A 24,693-nucleotide genomic window follows, 5' to 3' on the forward strand; every position below is an offset into this window, starting at 1 on the left:
TCTTGGAAGTTTTCACATTTTTTGGTTGCACAACATTGAACCACAGTGGATTTTGTTTTTCTTTTTTGACACTGATCAGCAGAAAAAGGCCTTTTAATGTCAAAGTGAAAGCAGATCTTTGCAAAGTGGTCTAATCTATATTCAACTCTACTATTTAGTAGATGGCAGCCAAGACAACCTTAAATCTCTGTCCACAGATCTTTATCAGCTTTGCATATCTGGATACTGCATTTTTTACTTCATTCTTCATTGCAAAACTACTCAAGCTCTTTCAGGTTGCATGGTGATTGTGAGTGAACAGCTTTTGTCAAGTCCAGCCACAAATTCTCAGTTGGATTGAGATCAGCCAGGGGCGGGTGGAGGGGGCGGTCTGCTCTGGGCGCCACATTTTTGGGGGCGGCATTGTTGGCCAAAAGGCTCAGTACAATTCGTGTGTAAGCAGCAGGGTTTCGGAAAAATATCACTCATGAATGAAAAAAGTAAAATTCTCTGATTTTTATCCACAAATGCTTCAAAAATAATTTTCAGACTGTCCTTCTGTGACGGCATCAGACACAGCAGTTGGAATTTATGAGGCAATAACAAAAATAAACATAAACATTAGACCGATAATAATTTCTAGGAAGATAAACAACTATTGCGGTGGGCTGGCGCCCTGCCCGGGGATTTGTTCCTGCCTTGCGCCCTGTGTTGGCTCGGATTGGCTCCAGCAGACCCCCGTGACACTGTAGTTAGGACATAGCGGTATGGATAATGGATGGATGGAAGGATAAACAACTAATTTACAATTTATAATTTCATTTTGTTATCAATCCGAAAGTGTTCTTGCACTGCGCAGAAAACATTCCTACCTATCACTTGTACACTACACTGGTTCTGGTTTTCGCAGCGGAATTATATTAAACTAATAATTAGGACATGGGTTATCAGTGCATCTATACTATATTCTTGTCTAGTTGATGTATATAAATAATTATATGTGAAAAAATATTGCTGTTTCTATATATATGAATAAATCTATGCAAAATTTATCTTAACTTTTCTCTATACGTCATTTTAATTTTCTGTTTAAACAGGTTAACATATTCAGATACGTTGGAGGGTGGCAAATTGAAGCGCCACTGATTGAGATCTGGGGCTTCATTTATAAAACTTTGTGTAGATTCAAGGGTGAAAATATGCACAAATGAAAAAAAAAAAAAAGAAATTGTGCACACCAAAAAAAAAAAATCATATATATATATATATAACATGCTGTACACATATTTCTATGAAATATACCCTTTATAATTAATCATAATCACCTTGTAAATATGTGAATTGGAACACATGTCAAACGCTACCCAGAAACACCGATACATGGAGCATGCTAATCAAACTTTTAGATACGCCGTCACAGTGCTGCAGAATTTTATTGGCTGGTATTGACCCTGAGCTATCACTTCCTAGTTTCTTCAAAATGGTGCACGCGTATGGGTCAGAGTTTCCATAAATACACACACATATTCCCCAGTCAAGTTTTCTTTTATAAATCACAATGTTTTGTAAGCTTTATATATGAGGCTCCAGTACTCTGCCTCAGCTACTTCAGGACATTATACTGTACAAATCGTTAAAATTATCTGCTATTTGTGCCACATAAGCCCTTCTTTTGCTTCTTACCAGACAGGACAGCCTTATCTGACCTCTCTCAGGGATGAGTCTTGGCCATCCAACACCATGTCCATGGTTTATAGTTTTTTGTTTCCTCGGCCCACTGTTGAATGGTGTACATCACAGCTGACCATGAGCAACTCACAAGCTTTCCTGTTTCAGGAAATACTCTGACCTAGTCATCTGGAAATTATCACTGAGGTCTTGCTCCTAGACTTTGACATTCAACACATTGACTATGAGTACCTAATATTAGTTTATGATCTAACATAGCTCAATAGTTATGGCATAGTCAATGTCATTCGCTTTATATGGGAGTGATCATAATGGTTTGACACATCATTTTACATAATGTATTATACCTTAGGGCACGGGTTCTCAAACTGCAGACCCACTGTGGCTGCAGGTTTTTATTCCAACCATCTTTTGTTTTTAATTAGACTCCTACGCTAATTAAGTGAACTGTTAATTCCCAGATTTTGTGTTTTGGGAACACTATAGAAATTAGGAAACTAAGTTTGGTAATTTTTTTAAATGCACTAATTTTCTTTTTAATAATATTTTCATCTTGATTTTTACTCTACTTTTCCAGGTGTTCAGATTGTTTACTTAATCCATTGTTTTCTAATTAGTGAGTCTAACGGCAAAGCAGCATTTCACGATTCAATGTTGTTTGCCTGGGTGTCTGCTCTGCTCGTTTTTAATTGTCATTATTAGGATACAATGAAGGGCGCGAACTGCACAGAGAAAGGGCAAAGTATAATGAAATCAACAAAAGAGAGTGAAGCATTTAAATCTATAGCACAATACACATATTTCTAAATGTCTTATAAATGTAAAAATCATGCTGTTGTGCTTTTCTGAATGTAGAATAAGAGAAAAAAATACCAACTAATTAAATGAGATCAGTATTATCATTTGTTGTCACTGATTACGAATCAGTGGGCCCCCAGGACAAACTTTGAGAACCCCTGCCGTAGGACATCGGCCTAAAGTGCTTTGTGCTTACATTAACAAGAGACTGAACTGGCAGATAACTAACTAACGATCGTGATAATGATGGTTGTTGCCTTACAAGTTCTGACTTTTCAGAGTCATTTTGACTCAAAACAATGTTTCTGTTGCATTATGAGTCAGACCCGGCAGAAAATAATAGAGTCCTGTGGGGCTAAGGGGGAACTCACTGTATTGCTGTACCTCCATAGCCACTCATGAATCATGAAAATTGCCAATGTGAAATGTGTTAGCAGAATTAATGGTATGGTGCGCAATAAAGTAAAACACAGGAAAAACGTGTCTGGTTGGAGACTTTCCAGCTTTAATTTTTCTTCCTTAAAACCAAAATTATTATATCTTACTTTGCTATGTTCTTGTAGATGGGTGTCTTAATCTACTAGTGGTACAGTAATTAGAGAGCATATTTTACAAACAAAGCCATTTTTATTAGCAGTAGTTTTTAAACTTTTTAAGAGAAACGAGAAACATATTTTCATGTCCTTGACATTTTTTTTCAATCAACAGTCTTCAGCTTTCCTGCACGTATCTCCTAGCTATACCAAAGAAAATACTGATTAATAACATTTCCATGCTGATATGTAAAACAAGTTATAGCAAATATGGATTAAAATACTGATCATCAATGTTATTCTTGTCTTAAACTAAACTACATGACCCTCCCAAGGAAATCTCAATAAATTACACTCAGTTGGATGATGGAGGGCAAATGTTTTGCCACACATTAAAATGATAAATTTAAGATGAATCACAAGCTGTCTCCACACCCACTCAATGACGCATACATTATAAAATGATGCAATTTTAACACCCCCTAGCTGGACCATTAGTATGTGGAAAGACTAACTTTGCCCTGTATAAATCAGAGTGATCCTTCATGAAGATTTTTCCACAAATATTACAAAGTGAGAAATTTGAAATCTTAACCAACCTCACGGCCCGATAATGCTTTGTTTGACAAATTTGAGTCATGAAGTCAGATTTCAGTTGAATAGAACACTCCAATTCATGTTGCACCCCATAAAAGTTCAGACTTTGAACTGAATGAAACTTGTACACTTCTCTTCAGCTTATTTGTATCCCATTAATAAATTAGAAAAAATCTAGCAACTCCCAGGTTATGAAGATCATGCTGAATATGAATGATTCAGTTTCACCAACTCCTCATCCTGTTTGAATCAAATAAAATGTAACATAAGAAATATAAACCGCACAGTGTTCTCATTGTATAGCACCCTGGCCAGTATGATGGCCCACTGGCAAAGAACTGATTTGGGATAGTCATGAAGTAACAAAACTAGCGGCCTAAATAAGCAAAAGTTATCATATGATATGTTGGAAGTTCACTTAAAATGTTTAGTTGTCAAAGAAGCCTTTGTTGGGACAGATTGTTCAGAAATTCTTAACAGTTGCTCTCAACAGAGTATGTAAAACCATGAGAGTGATGTTCATCCTTAGACTAATAGTTAATTAAGTATAAACTCTTTTCCTGCTCTATAATGGAATGAAATGCTGAAATTTGTTAATGTTAATATACTGTGATAAATATGTATGCATTTCTAAGTACCTATATAGTAAACTTGAATACTTTTGCTATTGGTGATCAAAATTTAGGTAAGCTCAAAAATGTGGTTAAAAAGTGATCATATAATAAATGCATTATTTGCATAAATTTGTATTTTACATACGTACTGTTTACCCAAAAATTCATGGACTAAAAAAAAAAAACTTTATTATAAAACTTACATCATCTGCCTTTTAATCATCTTCAAAACACTCTCAATTGAAATGTGTTACACTTGTCCCAGTGCTTCTCACATTCCTGTTAACATTTCCTATACTCATCTTTTGTTACATGTCTACAGCCTCCTGAATTTTCTTCTTTTAATTTTTTTGTCATGCCAGATACAGACTGATGTTTACTTGATTATGTTGACCTCTTTGGTAAGGTGCTTCAGATAAAAGCAGCTGCTTAGTGAGTAAATGAACATTTCAATAATCTTCATGATGTATCAACCCAATCAGCAATTTAAATGTCTTAACGTGACATTGCTGTGGAGCACCAAATCCACAGCCCACTGTTTACAGGAGTTGGAAACACAGTGATGGTACAACCCATCAACTACAATAGCTAACAGGTCCAATTTTGTTGAAAAGGAGCCAAAGATACCTTCTTGGCTTTATTGAATATCTGAAGCTTTCATTCACATAAGCATGCAGTGAACTTCTCTTAAAATGGTGCACATTCACTTAGGTCTATGATTAGAGCTGGAAACCCAAAGAAGATATCAGACATTTGCTCCTCAACAAGTCACAGGCAGGAGGGATTCACCCTTAGCAATCTAAATTCAGTTCTGGGGTACTACTGTGACTGCAAGTTTCAAAAATCTCTTATGCCAAATTAATCTAATTGTTTAATTAGATGGCCTTTTTTTCTCTTATTTTCATACACAAAAGTTCTCTGGTATGATGCTCATATTTAGGATAAATTCATAAATTTCTATTTATTAATAGCTTTAAACACTTAACTTCTTGTATTATTTTCTCCTTAAGTCACCTTTTATATGGGCATCTGCTCCCTTAATTGTACCCCAATGGTTACAATAAAATGATGAGCAGCACAGAAACGGGCACAAACGACAAGTAGAACAACTACTTCAGTAACATGTTCATTTGTGTGCGTGCCAGCTAGTAAGAAGTGGTGTTTTTTGTCATTTTTTTGGTAGTTTAGAATTGTCAATGGTACCAATGTATAGATTTTTAATTAAAAGTATTTGGTTATTTGTTTTGGTTATTTGAAAGCCCTACAGCCACAACTTTTACTCACCAGAGAGCCTTCCAAGGCAAAGACTGCAGCAGCACCAGTCTTTTCCAGAGGCTCCATGCGGCAGCGCCAGCGACGTCGCCGGAAACTGTCCGTTTTGCGAGGCTTGAGGTGGAACTTCCAGCCAAAAAGAGACGCATACTCCCATCCTTCACGATCGATGTCATCAGGGCGTTGCTGCAATAACAGTAAATGTTAAGCTGTGCACTGCAGTTAAAAATACATTTTTGAAGCTCACACTTTCTTCTAAGCCATCTTACTTTGCAAGTCATGAGTGGTACAAATGTGTTGTGTTTTATCAATATAACCTTCTCACATAGTGAAGCAATAGTGGAGACTGAATGAACAACCATATGCTTTACACTTCAATACCTTTTACATTACAATAGAATGTGTACAGTATATCTAAATAAAAAATGAAGTGCAAAATTAGTGATCAAAAGTAACCAGGTTCACGCTATAGTCAAACCGATTGGAAACTGCTTAAAGCAAAAGAAGTTTTTCTCATTGTTTCTCCTGCTTTGTTCCTCAAGACTCTTAACTTCACTCACTGCTCTTCTTCAATTATTTGGTGATGTGACTGTTTATCATGACCCGATGACACTATTGAAATGCTATATGAAAATCATTCCAAAGTACAGTTCAACATTGATAAAACTTCTGGGCAAGTCAGCAATGACAAAATCTTCACAAGTGAAAACAGAACTGATTCTTATTACTTCTGTAAAACAACTCAAGTATCCCATCTCTTAAAAGATCTCATCTGATTTTGCAGTCACTCTGAAGTATCAGTATTAGTTTCATGGCCTTTTGTACCAATCATCCAGAAAAGCAAGATCTTATGAACCTTCTCCTCATTACAAACACTCAGTGCTTTCTTGATAAACACCCATATCAGTTTTGCATGTCCCCATCCTGGACCTTTCTCCATAGGTTTGTTCATGATGTTGTTTCAGCCCAAGTCTACCTTCTATCCATTGTCATTGACAAATACCCATATACCCTGTATATGCATTTACCCTTACCAGTTACTGACTAATTACTGCCTAATCATCCTGATTAATATTTATTAACTAAGGAACAGAAATTATTTACTTTATACTGATATTTTAATGAATGAATCATTCTGATCCTAGAATGCTGTTGACTTAATCGGGGGACATTGGAAAGAACATACTTGAATTAGCATGCCGGATTTATAGACACATCAAGCTGTATTTTCTATATTTGGAGACATACCGTATACTATATATATATATATATATATATATACACATATATATATACAGTATATATATATATATATACAGTATATATATATATATATATATATATATATATATATATATATATACAGTATAAACATAAAGCACTATAAATCCGTTCAGATAGGCCAGTTTGCACATTCTCTTCTTGTATCAGCGCGTGCATGTGTGAATGCTTACGCCTACAAAAAAAAAAAAAAAAAAACGTCCGGTCAAAATAAGAAACTCTTTCTCCTTCTTGACATGAATCATCTTTAAATGAAATGCTGCCAACAAGGAATAATAGAAATCACCGCGCTGCTTTCTATCTATGATGAAGTAACGTTTTATGGGGTGAAAAAAATGTTCGCCCCTGACAGATACACTTAATCAGCAGTGTGTGCAACCCACGATTTGTGCGTTTGAGTGTATGTGTGTGTGCGTGTGTGGGTGTACATGAGTGTCTGTGTGCATGTGCATGTGTGTGGTTTTGTCAGTTTTACTATAAAAACAGTTAAACACCCGTTATTTCTGAAGCAGGGATATTCTGATCATTCTGATCCCTGATCACTTATAAACATTCAGAAGAAACAGCGCTATTCCAGTGTTTTCCTCCATAACATCCTTTCAGTAAACAGGACTAATGTCCTTGATGAAACAGATCGCCCTTTAATGAAATGCTGCCAATACGGAATAACAGAAATCACAGGGCGGCTTTCGGTCAATGATAAACCAGCGTCTCATGAGGTGAAAAACTGGGAGGTGCGGCAGTTGCGATCAATGCTTTCTGGTAACTCGGCTTTTGAGAAGAATCTGTCATGGGAGGGACAAGAGGGAGCGAGTGAGCCGGGTGCATTGAGCCGGGGTGGAACGGAGCGGGGCGAGGAGGCGGGTATCTGTGCGAGTGTTTTAAACAATGAAAGGAAAAAAAGTGCTTTGAAATTGAGGACCCCCAACCAAGACAGTTTACGAAACAAAACGCGACAGACAGGCATATGCTACTTGTATAAAATAAGCACAATAATGACAACAGTGTTGAAGCAATGATGAAGCGAAAGGGAGATGCTAAACTTGGGTGGCCGCGTTGTGCCTGCCCATAAATCCCAACCAATGTATATATCTGAACGAATCTATCTGAACCAATATATATATCTGAACGGATGTATCTGAACTGATGTATATATCTAAACCAATCTATTTAAACCAATATATATATCTCAACCATTGTATATATATCAGAATGGATCTATGCAAACCAATTTATATACATCTCAACCAATGTATCTAAACCAATGTATATATCTGACCGGATGTATTCAAACTGATGTATATATCTCAACCAATGTATCCCAACCAATGTATATATCTGAACCGATATACTGTATATATCTGACCGGATGTATTAAAACCAGTGTATATATTCAAACCAATGTATCCAAACCAATATACATATCTGAACCAATGTATATATTTATGAACCAATCTTTTTTTCCTGAACAGCCCCTCATAATTATATATATATATATATATATATATATATATATATATATATATATATATACACACACAGTATATATATATATATATATATATATATATATATATATATATATATATATATATATATATTTCTCTTTTTCTCCTTCTGCAGACAGGAAGACTTGTATCTTTTCCACCACTGATGTCACTTACAGTGTCCGTCCACCTGGACCTGCCTCATAGCTGGAAGAACTGTCATTTTTGGTAGTCATAATCAGACTCAAAACAGAAAAGACACATCTTGATGCTCTTACTCACATTTTTTTTTTCTTTTTGAGATATCAGTTGTACAGGGTTTGCCGACAGGTGCCCCAATACTTCTTTCTGTATCTGCTTGTTTGTTACACTATATTATTTTTTTAAGAATCTGTTGTTATACACCTATTTTATTTCTTGAGCTTCTGTAAAGTTTTAATTTCCCCTTGGGGACAAATGAAGTGTGTCTAATCTATCCGAAGTAGTATCTCCCAAGCAGCTGTCATTTTGGGACACAGTTCCAAGAGACTAGTTTCGATACCTTTCTTGGTTACTATCTCTGTTGTTGTTTATTTATTTAACGCCTGATTGCTCCATTAAGAGTTGGCCACTATTTACCATTTGATTTGCTTCCGCCCTCAATTACCCTGTACTTGGATTAAGCAGGGTTGAACAAGGATGGGCAGATGGATTGAAATATCAATATCCAGCCCACGCTTTCATTGTTTGCTTATTGATGCATCCTATCTTGAGTTTTCTAGTGTGTACAAGCATACTGTAGGTACTGGAATGTACATAAAATAAAGTGACATATTTACTTATTATTTATGAGTCTTGCACTCTAAACCAATCTATCACTGTAATAAAAGTTTCACTAAGTTTATAAAATGAATTAAACTTTTAAGAAGTGTTCACCATTGATATAATCTATCTATCTATCTATCTATCTATCTATCTATCTATCTATCTATCTATCTATCTATCTATCTATCTATCTATCTATCTATCTATCTATCTATCTATCTAATAAATTGAGCAATTGATCATTTTTAAAGTTATTACTGAAAAAGCTGTCATGCTGACAAGCAAAAAAGAAAAATTAAAAAGACTAATAGGGTAAGGAATTGAAATGGCATTTACTGCTGAAGTGAAATGTTTTTAGTAGAGCTACACGTGCACATTACAAAGTTTTTTTTTTCTTTGCCTGATTTTGCATGTTCTTGATTATATGCTGCCTGACATGTAGTGCTGCTTCACTAAAAAACAATTCAAATCCACACTAATAAAAGTATCAATGACAGCTATTGTATCTAAAATGTATTTTGTGGGTCACAGTGCTCTACCATGATGCTTTGCAAAGCAAACTTTGTGACTGGTATTGTGATTTTAAAATTAATTACATGCTGAAAATCTGATCACACGAGATTCAAAGGTTTTAAAAACAAACTTTCAATACAAAATGCCTTCTTCTGGTATATTGTTAATTAGTTTATGCTCCTCTATACAGTAGCTTGACCTGTATAAGCTACTATACAAAATATCCAGAAAGACAAATGCTGAGTTACTGAATAATATCATAAAAAAGTGATTTGAACTAACTCACCCATTCATATATGCATTAATGCCACAAAACATATACCCTTATATTAAATTTACAGTATCTAAAATATTACTTTATTGTTTCTGTCTCTACATAATATAACATTCTCAAACCAACTTAATCCAGCACTGGGCATGAGGCAGGAACAAACCTTGGGCAGTGTGCCACTCTGTCTTAGAACCATTTAGATAGATAGATAGATAGATAGATAGATAGATAGATAGATAGATAGATAGATAGATAGATAGATAGATAGATACTTTATTAATCCGAAGGGGAAATTCACATACTCCAGCAGAAGCATACTAATAAAGAACAATATTAAATTAACAGTGAAATAGAGAAAAATACAGAAAAAAGCTAAAAAGATAAAGTCATACATGGAGCTGCTGGAATGCTGTTATCGCCACCAAGTACTTTAATTAAGTACTGAGTAAAAGGTGAAATTTCATATTTTTAATAAATTTGCAAATATTTCTAAAACTTTTTTATTGCTTTGATGTTCTAGGGCTATTGAGTGCTGCTTAATGAGGAATAACATTCATTTAAACGATTTTAGAACAAGGCCGCAATTTAACAACATGTATAAAAAGTGAAAGGGTCTGAATACTTTCTGGATATACTATCTGTATTGTATATACACACATACGTAGGCACACATATGAAATGCTATTGAAATTAGCTGGGCTTCAAAAATATCTGTAGCTGTTCAAGGTAGCTGCGGTGGGTTGGCACCCTGCCCAGGATTGTTTCCTGCCTTGTGCCCTGTGTTGGCTGGGATTGGCTCCAGCAGACCCCCGTGACCCTGTGTTCAGATTCAGCGGGTTAGAAAATGGATGGATGGATGTTCAAGGTAGCTGCTGTGAATCTTTTTGGTGATGTACTGTAGTTGTAAGATTGAAGGATGGAATGTGGAAAACTAGCCAAGTGTGTTCCCAGCAAAAAAATGGACATCATTAGCAGAAAAGGGTTGTCTATCACACAGGATGTTACATATAAACACAGATGTTCAACATTTTACAGGGGAATGGCAGTATGACCCCTGCAAGCCACAACAATGCCTGCTTCCTGGGCTATAAATTATTCCTTAGCTGAACCAGTTAGGTTTTTAGTGTCTTTGGTTCATAATAAATATTTTAGCATGAAGACCAATAGTTAATTCCCAGGTGTGGGGCAAGCTGCATTCATTTGTTCTAGAAAAACAATTCTGACATAAGATAATCCCCTCCCCGAGAATGAATTTTAAATAACTAAAGTTCTTCATATACAGTATATCTTCAAATGGAACACCACCAAGTTTAAATGTCCTCTTGGGATCTTAAGTGCAAAAGGCTATATCTCTAAACTATCTTAGCTCTTCTAGCTTTCTCCTCATACATACAACAAATAATATAACCCAGATACTGAAATACACTGATGAACGTTAAGAGCCAGTTTATATGGAAAGTAATTTTTAAAAAGGAAAGCGCAACATAAATAAAATTGTTTTAAGAAAGGCTGGTAGCAATACCACAAAAAACTGCATTTAAAAATATGCAAGCCAAATCTTATGTGCAGGTCTCCCCCTAGAGGAAGATAAACTGAACTGCACTTTATTATAAATTCTAATACTGTATACTTGTTCAGAGGCACAGTAGACACATATAAGGAGGTGGTACAGTAGACAACAGCCAGAGGAGAAATGTAAGAAGAAGAAATTTTGTTCCTTTGAGTCTGTAACTGTAGAATTAGCACAAGTCTAAGGCAGAACTATGCAGAATAGCCTCCAAAATCATATCTGTGGTGTCTCCAAAACCTATTTTTACAGTGTTATTATTTTAAATCTTTTTGGCCCAGTGGCTTTGTTCAGACTGATGTGTACAGCAGAACATTGACTTCCAACTGCATACATCAGGAAGACCAAATATTTTCTCATGTTCATTCCAAAACAAATGTTTTGTTCTGTTTTAAACAGTTGTGCATTTTTCTAAACCTACGTATACTCGCTGATCAAATGATTAGGCACAGTTATCTAACCAGCCAATCATGTGGCAGCAGTGTCTGTTGTTAATGTTCACATTGAACACCAGAACAGGAAAAATGTGATCTCAGTGATTTTGACTTTGTCATGATAGTTGGTAGTTTGAGTATTTCTGTAACTGCTGATCTTGGATTTTCCCACATAATACTCTCTAGAGTTTACTCAGAATGGTGTTAAAATCAAAAAGCATCCAGTGAACAGTAGTTCTGTGGACGGAAACACCTTATTGATGAGAGAGGTCAGAGTATCACACTGATTTAAACTGACAGAAAGGCAGATGAGCTACAACAGGAGAAGACCACATTGGGTTTCTCTTTTGTCAGACAAGAACAGAAAGCTGAAGTGGCAGTAGTCACGGACTCACCAAATGTGGACAGCAGAAGACTGGAAAAATCAAGCCTGGTGTGATGAATCCCGATTTCTGCTGAGGCACACAGATGGTAGGGCCAGAATTTGGTACCAAAAGCATGAAGCCATGCACCCAACTTGCCTTGTGTCAACAATCCAGACTGGTGGTGGTGGTGTAATGGTGTGAGGAATGTTTTCTTGGTGTACATTGGGCCTGTTAATACCAATCAATCACCTCTTGAATGCCATGTCCTATTTTAGTATTGTTTCTGACCATGGGTATCCCTTCATAGCCACAATTTCCCCATCTTCTAATGGCTACTTCTAGATACGCACCATGTCAGAAAGCAATGGTGTTCTCAAATTGGTTTCATAAACATGACCATGAGTTCAGTGTCCTTCAATGGCCTTCGTAGTCTCCAGACTGAATCCAATAGAACACATTTGAAATGTGGTAGAAGAAGAGGGTCACAGAATGAATGAGCAGCTGACAATTCAGCAAAAACTGTGTGATGCTATCATGTGAAGTTGGTCCATAATCTCAAATGAATGTTTCCAGAGAGGAAGAGAGGAAAGATAACAGAGTATATCTCTAAGAGTAGAAAAGAGGGAAGAGAATCTTACTCTAAAATATTATTGATTAGATCCTACCAGGTATTAAAAAAGCTTTGAACAGATCTTCTAAGTGGAAATTGGATTTTTTCCAATTTCAAATAGTATACTGTAAATCATCAGTTACCCACTGACTTAAAAGAGGTGGGCTAGGATTCTCCCACTTGAGCAAGATAAGTCTACGTGTTAATTGTGAAGTAAAGATGATTATAATTTGTTTGTCCTTCTCACTTTAAACTCATCTGGGAGTACACCAAGCACAGCTATTAATGGATTAGGAGTGATTGTGGCACCAAGGCTGTCTGAGAGGCATTTAAAGATTTTGGTCCAGAATGATGTTAATTTGGAAACACCTAAAACATGTGACCCAATGAGGATGGAGCTCAATTGCAACGTTCGCAGTTTGGATCTTTCCCTGGAAACACTGCATTTTTTTGTGCTGTAATTTTGCAACTGCTGATCAGGTAGTACATGTTTGAGCAAAATGCGTGTAGTGTTCGTGTAAAATGTACTGGGTGGGTATTCCTCATTAAGTGTGTAAAAGAAGTGGCAGATATGTGGAAGCAGGGTATTGAGATAATGAACTGATAAGTGCTGCTTCCTCACAACTCCAGAATACTGGATTCAAATCCTGGTCTGGCCAATGTCTGTACAGTCTTTGGAAGCCCATCTGGTTACTGCGGTGTTTTCTTGTGACTTCATGTCAAAGACATCAGGTTACTCGGAAGTCTCTAAAGGGACCTGATATGATTGAGTGTGGGTGTATGAGTGAGTGTGGCCTCAGATGCACTGTTGGCCCATCTAGGTTACTGACTTTTTCTAAAGCTATGTGTATAGGCTTTATTATCCTGTGATCTTGCAATGGAATAAGCAAAAATTTTAAAAATTGAATGAATGAATGAATATGTGGAGGCAGCTTCTCAGCAGAACAAAACACAGTAGCATCCAGAAATCCTCATTGGTGTTTTACAGTAGTGCTTCTTGAATTAGAAAGGAGCATTTTGGTATTGGTTAGTGTTGTGGTTCAGCCTGTAAATTCCTGGACATCCCACATATGTAAGATAAAAAAGAAACCCTTTACTACAGTATTAAAACTGCTTAATCTAATTCATGGTTATTGGTGTCAGAGTGTTTTCTGACAATATTTGGGCCAGGAACCAATTGTAGATGGGGCACAGGAAAAATATAAGGTGAAAATAAGATAACAGCAAAAATATTAACAGTGAGTGGATCTGCTTTTCAGTTTCTACATATTGTTAGTGCTGGTTCAAATCCTGTTCATACCAGACGGGATCCTACTCTATTGGGCCCTTGTACAAAACCCTTAATCTGAAATGTGCTGTACAATAATTAACCCTGTGTTCTGACCCCCAAAGGTCATGTGAAAAGACAATTGCCCCTCTAGGATTAAAAAAAGAATATCTAAATATCAAAAAAATATATATGAGTGATTGGAAAGGACACTCAAACTGCTAAAGAGAGTGTACGTAGTGCACAACATACTGGGTTGGAAGGTAATGGAGGGATGAGATGTGTGGATTGGATTACTCCGTTTTTAAAATGCTCTACCGTCCATTATATCATCCAGTATTTATGTTTTTGGAATAAATCAATCTTCATTTTAAGAGTGCCTTTTACAGCACACCACCATTACATCATTACATCTGAAAGGCTACTTCTCAAAAACACTTCCCTATCATTCACTTAATTATAGGGGCAGTCTGTTATTGGGAGTGACATGTATTAAGAGGCTTGTACAGAAAAAAAAAGAAAGTATTCTGTTGATTATTGAGCAGTTTTGTAGATTGCAGAATGGTATTCATAATATGCATTAATGCTAAAATAATGCTTCAACACTTTGTAAAGCCACAAGTATTCTTTATTAAGATTATCCATTCATTATTATGCTAGTGCAAACAATCTAAGCTGCAAAAGAAATTAGTTCTTGTTGCACCTCTCTTGATATCTCCTAATTCACATACAAGTATGTTATTAATATCCGGTTCTTCACTCCAGATTCACTGAAGGAGGAGCTCTACTATCTGTCTAACTGCTTAAAGTTAATTTTATCAAGTCAGGAAGTAAACAAAGAAAGGACTGAGTACCTCGTTGCTACCTTCTGACAAACACAGATGCCACAGGGAGTGCACTCATTAAAAACAATACTGCACATTACAGTAGAAAATTAGAACAATTGTGGTAATTGTGGGTCATTTAGCCCAAAAAGCTCTCCCATTCTTTTCACTGTGATTGTCTAAAATAACATCAAGTCAAGATTTGAAGGTCCCTAAAGTCCTACGGTCTGCCACACTACTTGGTAATTTATTCCATGTGTCTATGGTTCTTTCTGTAAAGAAAAACTTTCTAACATCTGCCCTTAACATCTTTCCAACTGTGTCACCATGTTCTTGTTGAAGGATTTATTTTAAAGTAACAAATAGGATGTTGTATACTAATTAATTTTATAATATTCAACACTTCAATCATGTCACCTTTGAATCTGTTTGTTTAAACTGAAAAGGTTCAACTCCTTTAATTTTTCTTAATAGCTCATAACTCTTAGTGCTGGAATCAGCATAGTTGCTCTTCTCTGAACTTTCTGTAGTGCTGCTATGACTTTTTGTAGCCCAGAGTACAAAATTGTACACAGCAGTCCATGTGAATATGTCACATAGACTAACCTCCTTTAACTTGTACTCCACACATATTAATATATGACCTAACATCCTATTAGCTTTCTTCATCACTTCTGTTCACTGTCTTGATGTTGATAGTGAAGAGTCCACTATGGCTCCTAGGTCCTTTTTCTAAGGTGTACTTTCAATTTTCAAACCTCTTATTGTGTATTCAAATGTAACATTTCTGCTTCCTATGGGTAATACCTCACCCTTAAAAACCCTATTATCAATAGTCAGTAACACCTATGTTACACATTTCTAAACTTCATCTCAAATGTTCCCTATCAACTCATATTTATGTCTCACCTTTTTCAGAGCATCCAATTGCTTAGGGTCTCTACGGCGTAACCGGACCCACCGTCTTCGGCGATTTGTGTGGTACATCTTCTCAGCAGGAACCCATGATTTGGGCTTGCGGTCTGGAGGAATGGTGATGCCGTACTCCCAGCCTGTGAAAAAGTAAAGGAGGTGCACTTGAATGTCATGGGAGGAGATGTGGTAAACACAGCAGAAAGTTTGTTGCTTTTTCTCTAAATTTACTGTAAATGGTACTATGAAAATGAATGAATGTGTTGATAAAAACTAATGAAGTCTCTGATTTTGCAAAACAGCAGGAAATTAATAAAAGTATTTCATGTTTGTACATTACAAAAAAAAAAAATGACAAAAACACACCATGTGCTGCATTTATGAATAATTTTATGGTTGTTTTGTATGCAAAGCATACATGGGGGAAGCTCTGTAACTAGTCTAGGTGAAGTGTAACTGATAAGCATTTTCCTTTTTTACTCCTTACATAGCAGGGATGCAAGTTCAATAAATTTGTAACAGGAAAGTTGAGGCCAAACACAGCTTTCCTGGCCAATCTGGTGAAGGACTACTTGGAAGGGCACTTTGTTTCCCAATTACACATGTTTAGGCTTGAGCATTTTAAACTGGCATGTGTTTCTCTTGTAGCTTTCCTCCTTTTTAGTTGTTTGATTTCAATGTGGATTAGAGATTGTTATACTGTTTATGTGCCTGGATTCTAGCTCAGATGTCTTTCCATGCATTTAGTGTCTGATCTCATAGTATTGGCCCATTTATTTCTCCAAATAATATGATTGATCTGAAATGACTAACCAGCTGAGGAAGGAGGCCTCATGAGATACCCATACCCCATCTTGATGTGACTGCCCAATAATTGTAGTTGCCAGGGTGAGAGATATGGCTAAGGAATGGTAGCATGTGAAGTGTGTGGTTTACTACAGACTGTGAAAAAATGGGCAACAGGCAGAAACAATAATTCCAATAAATTTGGAAGATTCAAGGTAGGAACACATATACAATACAGAATAAAGTAACCCCTCTTTAGAACTTAGAAATGTCATGAGGTTTGTCAGATCTATGCTCCACCTCACTCCCTCCTGTCAAATATTGGTCTGAGATCAGGTCTCTTGCTCCCCCACTTCCTCTAGCAAACAGACCCTCTTTTGACATTCTGTCCTAGTCCAAGAAAGATGTGATACACCGGTGCCCTTATGAGATTTTGAATTATATAATTGAACAAAAAAAATTATATGATCTGAAGGTGGACGGCCCCATCTACTAATTCTCCACCCTGCCTCTTCAATGAATCTAATTTATTCCACCTGTTCTCAGAAATCAGTAGAAAGGACATCTCCATTTCTTCAATAACCCATAAAATATTTTTGATGTTTTGAGGCACAAAATAGCCATCTGTAGTTAAAGTTTTTTTATTCTATTTCAGTCTTCCTTACTTTACTGGCAGCTGATGTCAGTCTCTATTCCGTTATGATTCTATCCAAAATGCAATATAAGACAATAAATTAATGGAAATTGAAGCTGAAAAACATTTAAATATTATCCAAATTGAACCATGCAGTTCAATCAGTGGGATATGTGCAGAATTGGGCAGAATTAAACCAAATCCAGTTCCTAAACATCATGATGGCACTTTTTTATCTAAATGTATTTGTCATAACGTAAAACATGCATATGAATGCAAAAAAAAAAAAATTAACAATTACAAGTAGCCACCTCCATTAGTGTCTGCAGATTGCTCTGACTTCACATGAACTGAATTTTAAATCTCTTGCTAAGTCCCGTAAGTATAATTTTAGTCATTAGTTCATTAGTTAGATGTTAGATTTTTAATTCCTCAATTGAGAGAGTCTAGTTTTCATCTGTTTAAATAAGGTAACAGTTATCCCAGTACCTAAAACCAAAAATGAACTATTACAATCACTACAGACTAGCACCACTCGCTTCCACTGTGATGAAATATTTTGAGAGATTGGTGCTGGTACACATTAAATTGAATATTATATACCACTGGTTCTTATATTTTTCTTCATCTCTGACCCAATTTTTCCTATTGCGTGTTTTTGTGAAAGGACGTGCGGTCTTGGAGATGAATGGCATCCAGGAAGTTTGTTTCAGTCTTGCAAGTGGCGACCCATCTCAAGCCTTTCCGCAAAGCGTTCATGACCCTTTCTCATTCATTTCAATTGTAATTCATGACTCAGCATGACCCAATATCAAATATCTCCAGACCCAAAATGGGCTTTTATTTCCATAGAAATATGAGGGCTGACCAGATGTCTTAAGCCTGTTTCAATTTTTCCCTGACATCTCATAAACAGAGCAAGCAATGCAACTTTCAAAAAGTAGCTGTGAGATGGGACCTTGTAAAGCGGCTATAAGGGGTGTTAATCATTTTTTCTTAAACCCTCATTCACTAAAGTATTAATGGAAGTGATATCTTTTGCCAAGTGATAATGGATCGTATCTGTATTCTCATATGCCTATTGGAACTTGACTGATAGTGACAGGGCCAATGTGTTAAATAATGGCATCTGAGGCAAAGTACATTTTTGCTGCCACCCCTATCCTTACTAGGCATGGCAAGTTACGCTGAATTCACAAACAATATGTGTTGCTGTACTGGCTTCATGATACAATACATCCACAACATAGTGCATCCTTGAAAAAAATAAACAAAATAGTAAATAAAAGATATATTATTTTTGGAAAAATCAGTAAAACACACCATATTGGTATTGAAAACAGTGAAAAAAAATATAGAAATTCTATATACAGTACCAATTTGTTTGTATGTAAACTTATCAAATCTGTACACATTTAAATTATCCATTGAAGGTCTGCACAGCAACAGTATTTACCTTCATCATCTACAGCTCTATTGAGATCTGTTGACCACTCTTCATCCACCCAAACCCAGCCAGGAGGACACTCAATCTCATCTTTGGGCAGAGCTTTCTCACCATTCTGAAGGAGATGCAACATTTGAAGTCTATCAAAAACATTTCCTTGAAAATTATCAAGAGACATCAAACCAGTGAAGTAGTAATTCACGATGAAAACAATCCACATTCTGCCATGGATCTGCTTTTTAGACATGTTTAGAAATATAGCTTTGTTTCCACCATAAACATAAAGAGGGCAGCAACTCTCAAAAAGTGTTTATGAAATTAAGGATCCGTTTGGCTGTAAAAACTTAAACTGTGTCTTCAAGTACAAAATATAAGAACTTAAATGTTCATTATATTTGATCTGGGATTCTTACAATTACTTTTTTGATAGAGCATACTGCACTGAAACTTGTCTTTCTTACAAAGGTATACAAATTGAAAACAGAAATTAAACTTACAGATTGAGGATCTCTTAAAGTGTAATTTAAGTTTAAGTACAGTATTCTTAATTTTCATTGCTCTCTCATTTTTGTTCATTCAGTTTTCTTTACAATGTAGTTTTTCTTTCACGTAACTGCAATAACACACTATGAAAGAAAGTAGCTCCCAAAATCTTTATACAGTACTTTTGCATCACATAAACTACCATATGGCAGTCAAAATGAAACTAATGTGAATGTTCCTAAATGATCTCACCACATCTGTGAAGCATTCTGACATGCCGATCCACTGTCTCCCTGGTAATCGCATCTGATTTTCAAACACCTCTTCCATGAAGGTCATGTGACCAGCATCAGAGTCAAAGAGGAGTCTGAAAGAACAAAAGAAGAACTTGTGTAAAGATTATTATTCTGACATGCTGGATGGAGGAAGACTCAGCTGGGCAATACTCACGTCTTCTCTGGGCTAATAAACCAATCTCCCACCCAGGTCCATCCAGGTGAAGGACGGAAGCTGTCTTTGGGAAGCTTAATTTTTCCAGTTACATCAGAGTATTTAGGGTATGTCAGGCCAGTTGTACCCCAGTTACCCACAAGTGCCAATTTGGTTTGGTTTTCATACTAGAAATAGAAATGAAAACCATGCTCACAACATTCAATGAGTGAATTGAGTTCTCCATACTTTTCTAGTGTTTCTCAAAACTCTTTATCTAAAGTGTGTTCTGTGCCTAAATTAATATTCCCTATTCCTGAAAGTTTCATTATAAAGATATACATATAAAGATTACATCTATTCAAAGACAAACAATTTTTATAAAACCCTTCAATGTAAATAATCCTTACCGTTTCAGCAAACACAGAGAGCTTGCCTTCAGCAAACTGGTTGAATTCTTTTGCATCTGTAGAGAGTCCAAACCACACTCGAAGTCGTACCTGTACAGGGATCTTAAATTCTTTACCACCTCCCTGTGGAAACTGGAAATCAAAGACAGAAAAGAAATACACATTTTGCGATGATTTTTACAAGATAAGTCCATTTAGTATCAACAGAACATTTGTCTCAGCATTATGTTTACCACAAGAAAAAATGTTAATACATTTATCAGAAATATGTAAATACCAAAATGTCAACATAAATACAGTAGAAAGGGTATGTCTACCATCGACTGCTTGAAATTTGCAAGCTAATACTCTGGACATTTTAAAAAAATTGCTAAAAACCCATTATTTTAATTTGGATTTTTCGTGGCTGTATTTCAGCTGTACTCCTAATAGACAATATGGGCATAGAATTATCATATTCTTCAGGGATTTGCAGTCTTTACTAATCTCTACTTTTCTCTACTGTTTTTTCTGGTTCTTCAACTGATCAAGGCACGAGGCAGCCACTTTTGATGCTGGAATAAAGCTTCAGCTGTCCAAGAAACCTACTGCATCAAATCCTCTCATATGAAGCCTGGAAACAAAGAGTAACTTAAAAACATTTATGTTAGGTGGAATGCCCAGTGGGAACTAAGTGGTCTTTTGACCTTGGAACCCCTGCAGATTTTGTTTTATCTCCAGCTTAATTGGAGTCTTGTTGCTTTGTTTTGTTTTTTTTTCTGTCCTCCCAGCCTTTTGACCTTATCAGGTCTCACCTTACCAGACTCATCTGTAGAGGATTACATCATGATATTGTATATAAGAAGGCTACTTACTATTCTACTAGTTCTAGATTTATTTGTTTTTTCTTTGTTACTTATTCTTTGATTTTCTTGCTTAATCTAATTTGTTTTTCTATTTTAGTAACTTTCTCTTTGTCATCTTGTAAGACACTTTAAGCTACATTGTTTGTATAAAAATGTGCTATATAAATAAATGTTGTTGCTGTATTGATTCCAATTTAGTACAAGTCGTTTGTGTCAACAACGCACAGCTCGATGTTGCAATTGGGACAGTAGAAGTATGTTTCTTTGTGCACTTTTCTTATATGTTTTTTGTTGCTTGCACACAAGATGGTAGAATGTCAGTTCCTGACCTGCACGGACGATTTGCCTCTTGTGTTATTGCAGGCTTAGAGAGTTTCACATTTTCCAACATGGATGCTGTCAGTTCCCGTATTGTGAACAGTGCTTAGGAGACTAACATCTTGCTTAATCTTGCACTTGATTGACTTTTCATCACTCAGCTACTGTCACACCATGGTGAAACTTCACATGACCGAATTCACTGGGCATATTATGACAGTTTGGTTGTCCATTCCCGTATCATGCATCAGTTTCACTTTCCATATCAATGTCCGATGACCAATTCACTGTTGCTCAATTTGAGCAGTGGTTGAGCTTCAGTTCATTCTAAAACTGCCTTTATAGCTTTTTGTTTTCTTTTGTGTTTTTCGTTGGAGGCCTTGACCCATTTATGAATATTGATGAGTTACCTTAGAGTTAAAATAAAGTGGCAGAAAGCATATAAGTATTTTTTTTAACAGCATGAGGTAATTTCATCCACTAGATGGCAGCAGAATACTGTCAAGAGAGTTATTTGGGCTTAACACTTTAAAATGTATCATTACACATTACTAATGGTTTTAACCATTATTACATAGAATTCATAGTCCTGCTCAGGGTTAAAACCAAGATGGTTGGGCCACAAAATGGTCATACCAAACTACATTCTATCACATGGAAATCTCTGTAAATACAAAACTCTGATTAACATTGACAGTCTTTAAATTGTCAGATCAAACACCCAAAGAATTTGGAGATATTTTACATAGAAAATGGAAGGTAAAGACAAAGGCTACAAAGACATAACTCAGCACAGTACTAAATACTATTATGCTAGCGCACTAACAAGGAAGATTTTTTTTTAGGAAATTGGGAGAAAAGATGTAGTCAAAGACAGAAAAAGGAGTCAAAACTAAGAAGATTGTGGCACCATTGCCAAAACCAAAATAACAATCAAATATCTTAGTCCAAAAAATAGATTACAAAATGAGTTATTTTTAAACAAAAGACTGATCATCAAAAGGCTTCAGGAATTTGAAAACTCGGTGTGATATCCCATGCCTTCTTAATCATGGATAACATTGAACCCTGGGTATCTTGTACTTCTTTACTGAGGTTGATAAATGATAGAGAGACTTAAACACAGACAAAAAGGTAAAAGTCACAAAAACCATGAGTCTTCATTTACAACATTCCAACTAAAATATATTTACAAAAATTTTATTCTGGTGGTAAACATAATGCTAAAGAAGCAGCATTTAATCTGCCACAAATCATACATAACATACATCAAAACATAACAAGGAAATGCTTGTCATTTTAGCCCCTAACAGCCCCAGCACTCACCTTCATGAAGATGGTTTGTAGCTGCCCGCAGTATTTGCCACAAAACATTGCTCCACCTTTGTTCTTGGAGAAGAGAACCTCATGAGCTGGGATTCTGTGGTAGGCCACTCGCCGATCCCCCTGAAGCATCCAGATGATGATGTCCGGCAAAGAATTCTGAGGCTTGGTGACAAATAAGTATGATTTGCCATTATTAAGATATGAAATTCTCACAATTCTAAAAAGGCTTGTGTCTAATAATTTTATTTGTGTGGTTAAATTTAAATGTAGAAAAAAATATCCGTTTAAAGTAGAAAGTAAATCATTAAACTGAAAATTAGTTTTAAATGAATAATTAGGGGGTGCCATTACAGCTTTAGAGACCAACATTTAAATGCTAACAATTTCACCATCAGTCTTCATTTGCATGTTCAAAACATTACAGGGTATATTTGGCTTTTGTCTCCCATTCTTAAGACATTCAGGTTGCAGAATTTACATTGACCTGCTGTGCCCCCTACTCGAACTGGTGCCCAACAGAGGGGTTGATCTAGTTTTTCTTATAAATGAATTGCAATGGGATTTGCAAATAAAGTACCTGTCATCAACTTTGGTTCATTACTGTCTGTGCATTACCATCCCTTATGGGCATTTATTATTTGAAAGGGGATGTTACAAAAAAAACTTGTAGAGGAAAGGATTTTCATTAAGATAACTAAGGGGCTTTGCCCTCTGCTCGCTTCTCTCGTCAATCCCCCGGTCTGCGCTACGTACCAGCCGCTTCACATCTCTGCCGCTCGTGTATGTGGATTTCACTTTCACCAAGCAACAAATCTTTTAATTCTCGCAAATAGGCCTCTTTATTGAGAAGAAACATTACTTTTCCCTGATGGCAACACGAATTAGACGATCTACAAGTCCCTGACTTAAAGTTTAAATCTGAACAATATATTCGATCTCTTTTCTCAGTTCTGTTATTTCACCGAGTAACAATTTCCATTTGTTTGCGCTAATACTATCATTTTTTTGAGACTTTTGAATTTTAGTACTTTCATTAACTCTAACCTGCTCTGCATGTGTATCGCACCAACGTTTTTGAATTCTTTACGACATTCTACTTTGTCATCTGCTCTTTGTCTTTTATTTCTGGGCCCAGGTGTGGTTAAATCTCTTGGTACAAAGTCTCGTCTTGCGGGACGTGAAAGTATCTCACTGAACAAGTCACGTCTCGTTCCAGGCTAAAAAGTCTCGTCTCATCCCAGGATTTTTTTATTATAATAGAGAGACAAGAAAGCTTCAAAGCAGTCGAAATAACTGTATAGAATATATATGAGGATTAGTGAAAGTGAAAATTAAATGTGATATTCCTTCCCTCCTTTTCAAAACACCAATTTTGCTAACTTATTGCAAAATTAACTTTAATGGGAAGAAAGGGTTACATGCTATCTGGGAAGGTCAGAAAGGCTTTCCATTAAGAAGACAAAAGGAGGCCAGAAACAATGTCTCTCTGTCTGTGCACTGCCTACTCCCCCTTCTAAATGTCTATCGTCTCTTTGTCTGTGCACTGCCTACCCTCCCATACTTCATATTTTTTTTCTGTACATACATGTAAGAGCTACTGTATCAAAGTAAGTGCAAAGGTTGCTGTACCAAAATTCATATAACAAGAACAAATTAAACTCTACAATGTGTTGTTTAAAAATGCTGAAAGAAAGAGGGAGCTTCTTCAGTCAGAGGAGGTCAGTCAGACACCTGATAAAGCTAACAGATCACCTTCCGGAGAAGCTGCCAGACCACTCCAGCCAGACACCAACTCCTTAAAGGCAGCTTTGTCTCTTAAAATAAAGCATTCATTTCTTAGAGTTTTATTTTGTTTTTGCTTATTATCATTTTCTAGGGGTATGTTCATTAATAATTAACTGAACCAAAAGAAACTGAACTTCATCATCCTTTGGGACAGTATGAAAGTGATAAGAAATTGAAATAAAAAAATAAATCAATAAATAACAATACATTAGATTCCGCTAACATCAAGTATGAATGGAAAGGATTTAGGGAAATTTACCTAAACCTTCACAAAGTATTCAGACCACTCTATATTTTATACATATTGCAGTCTTATGCTAAAATCATTTAAATTATTTTTCCCACATAAAGCCACATGTAATATCTCAGAATGGCAAAGTAATCCAAATTTTAGAACTTTTTGCAAATTTGTT

At 36.0% G+C, this 24,693-nt stretch overlaps 1 protein-coding gene across 9 annotated transcripts in view; it reads right to left on the minus strand.

Annotated features, from left to right (window-relative positions):
• The window catches only part of dysf (dysferlin, limb girdle muscular dystrophy 2B (autosomal recessive)), a 311,739-nt gene that overhangs the window by 142,498 nt on the left and 144,548 nt on the right, over positions 1–24,693 (minus strand). For all 9 annotated transcript variants that reach the window (XM_051928469.1, XM_051928467.1, XM_051928471.1 and 6 more), the window contains 7 exons: positions 22,496–22,657; positions 20,007–20,138; positions 19,618–19,784; positions 19,420–19,534; positions 18,694–18,799; positions 15,815–15,957; positions 5,495–5,668 (listed from right to left, as the gene is read on the minus strand). In XM_051928469.1, the coding sequence (XP_051784429.1) occupies positions 5,495–5,668; positions 15,815–15,957; positions 18,694–18,799; positions 19,420–19,534; positions 19,618–19,784; positions 20,007–20,138; positions 22,496–22,657 (999 nt within the window). The remainder of the gene's footprint in view (positions 1–5,494; positions 5,669–15,814; positions 15,958–18,693; positions 18,800–19,419; positions 19,535–19,617; positions 19,785–20,006; positions 20,139–22,495; positions 22,658–24,693) is intronic.

Source organism: Erpetoichthys calabaricus, chromosome 5, assembly GCF_900747795.2.
Source record: "Erpetoichthys calabaricus chromosome 5, fErpCal1.3, whole genome shotgun sequence".
In the NCBI taxonomy this organism is placed as follows: Eukaryota; Metazoa; Chordata; class Cladistia; order Polypteriformes; family Polypteridae; genus Erpetoichthys; species Erpetoichthys calabaricus.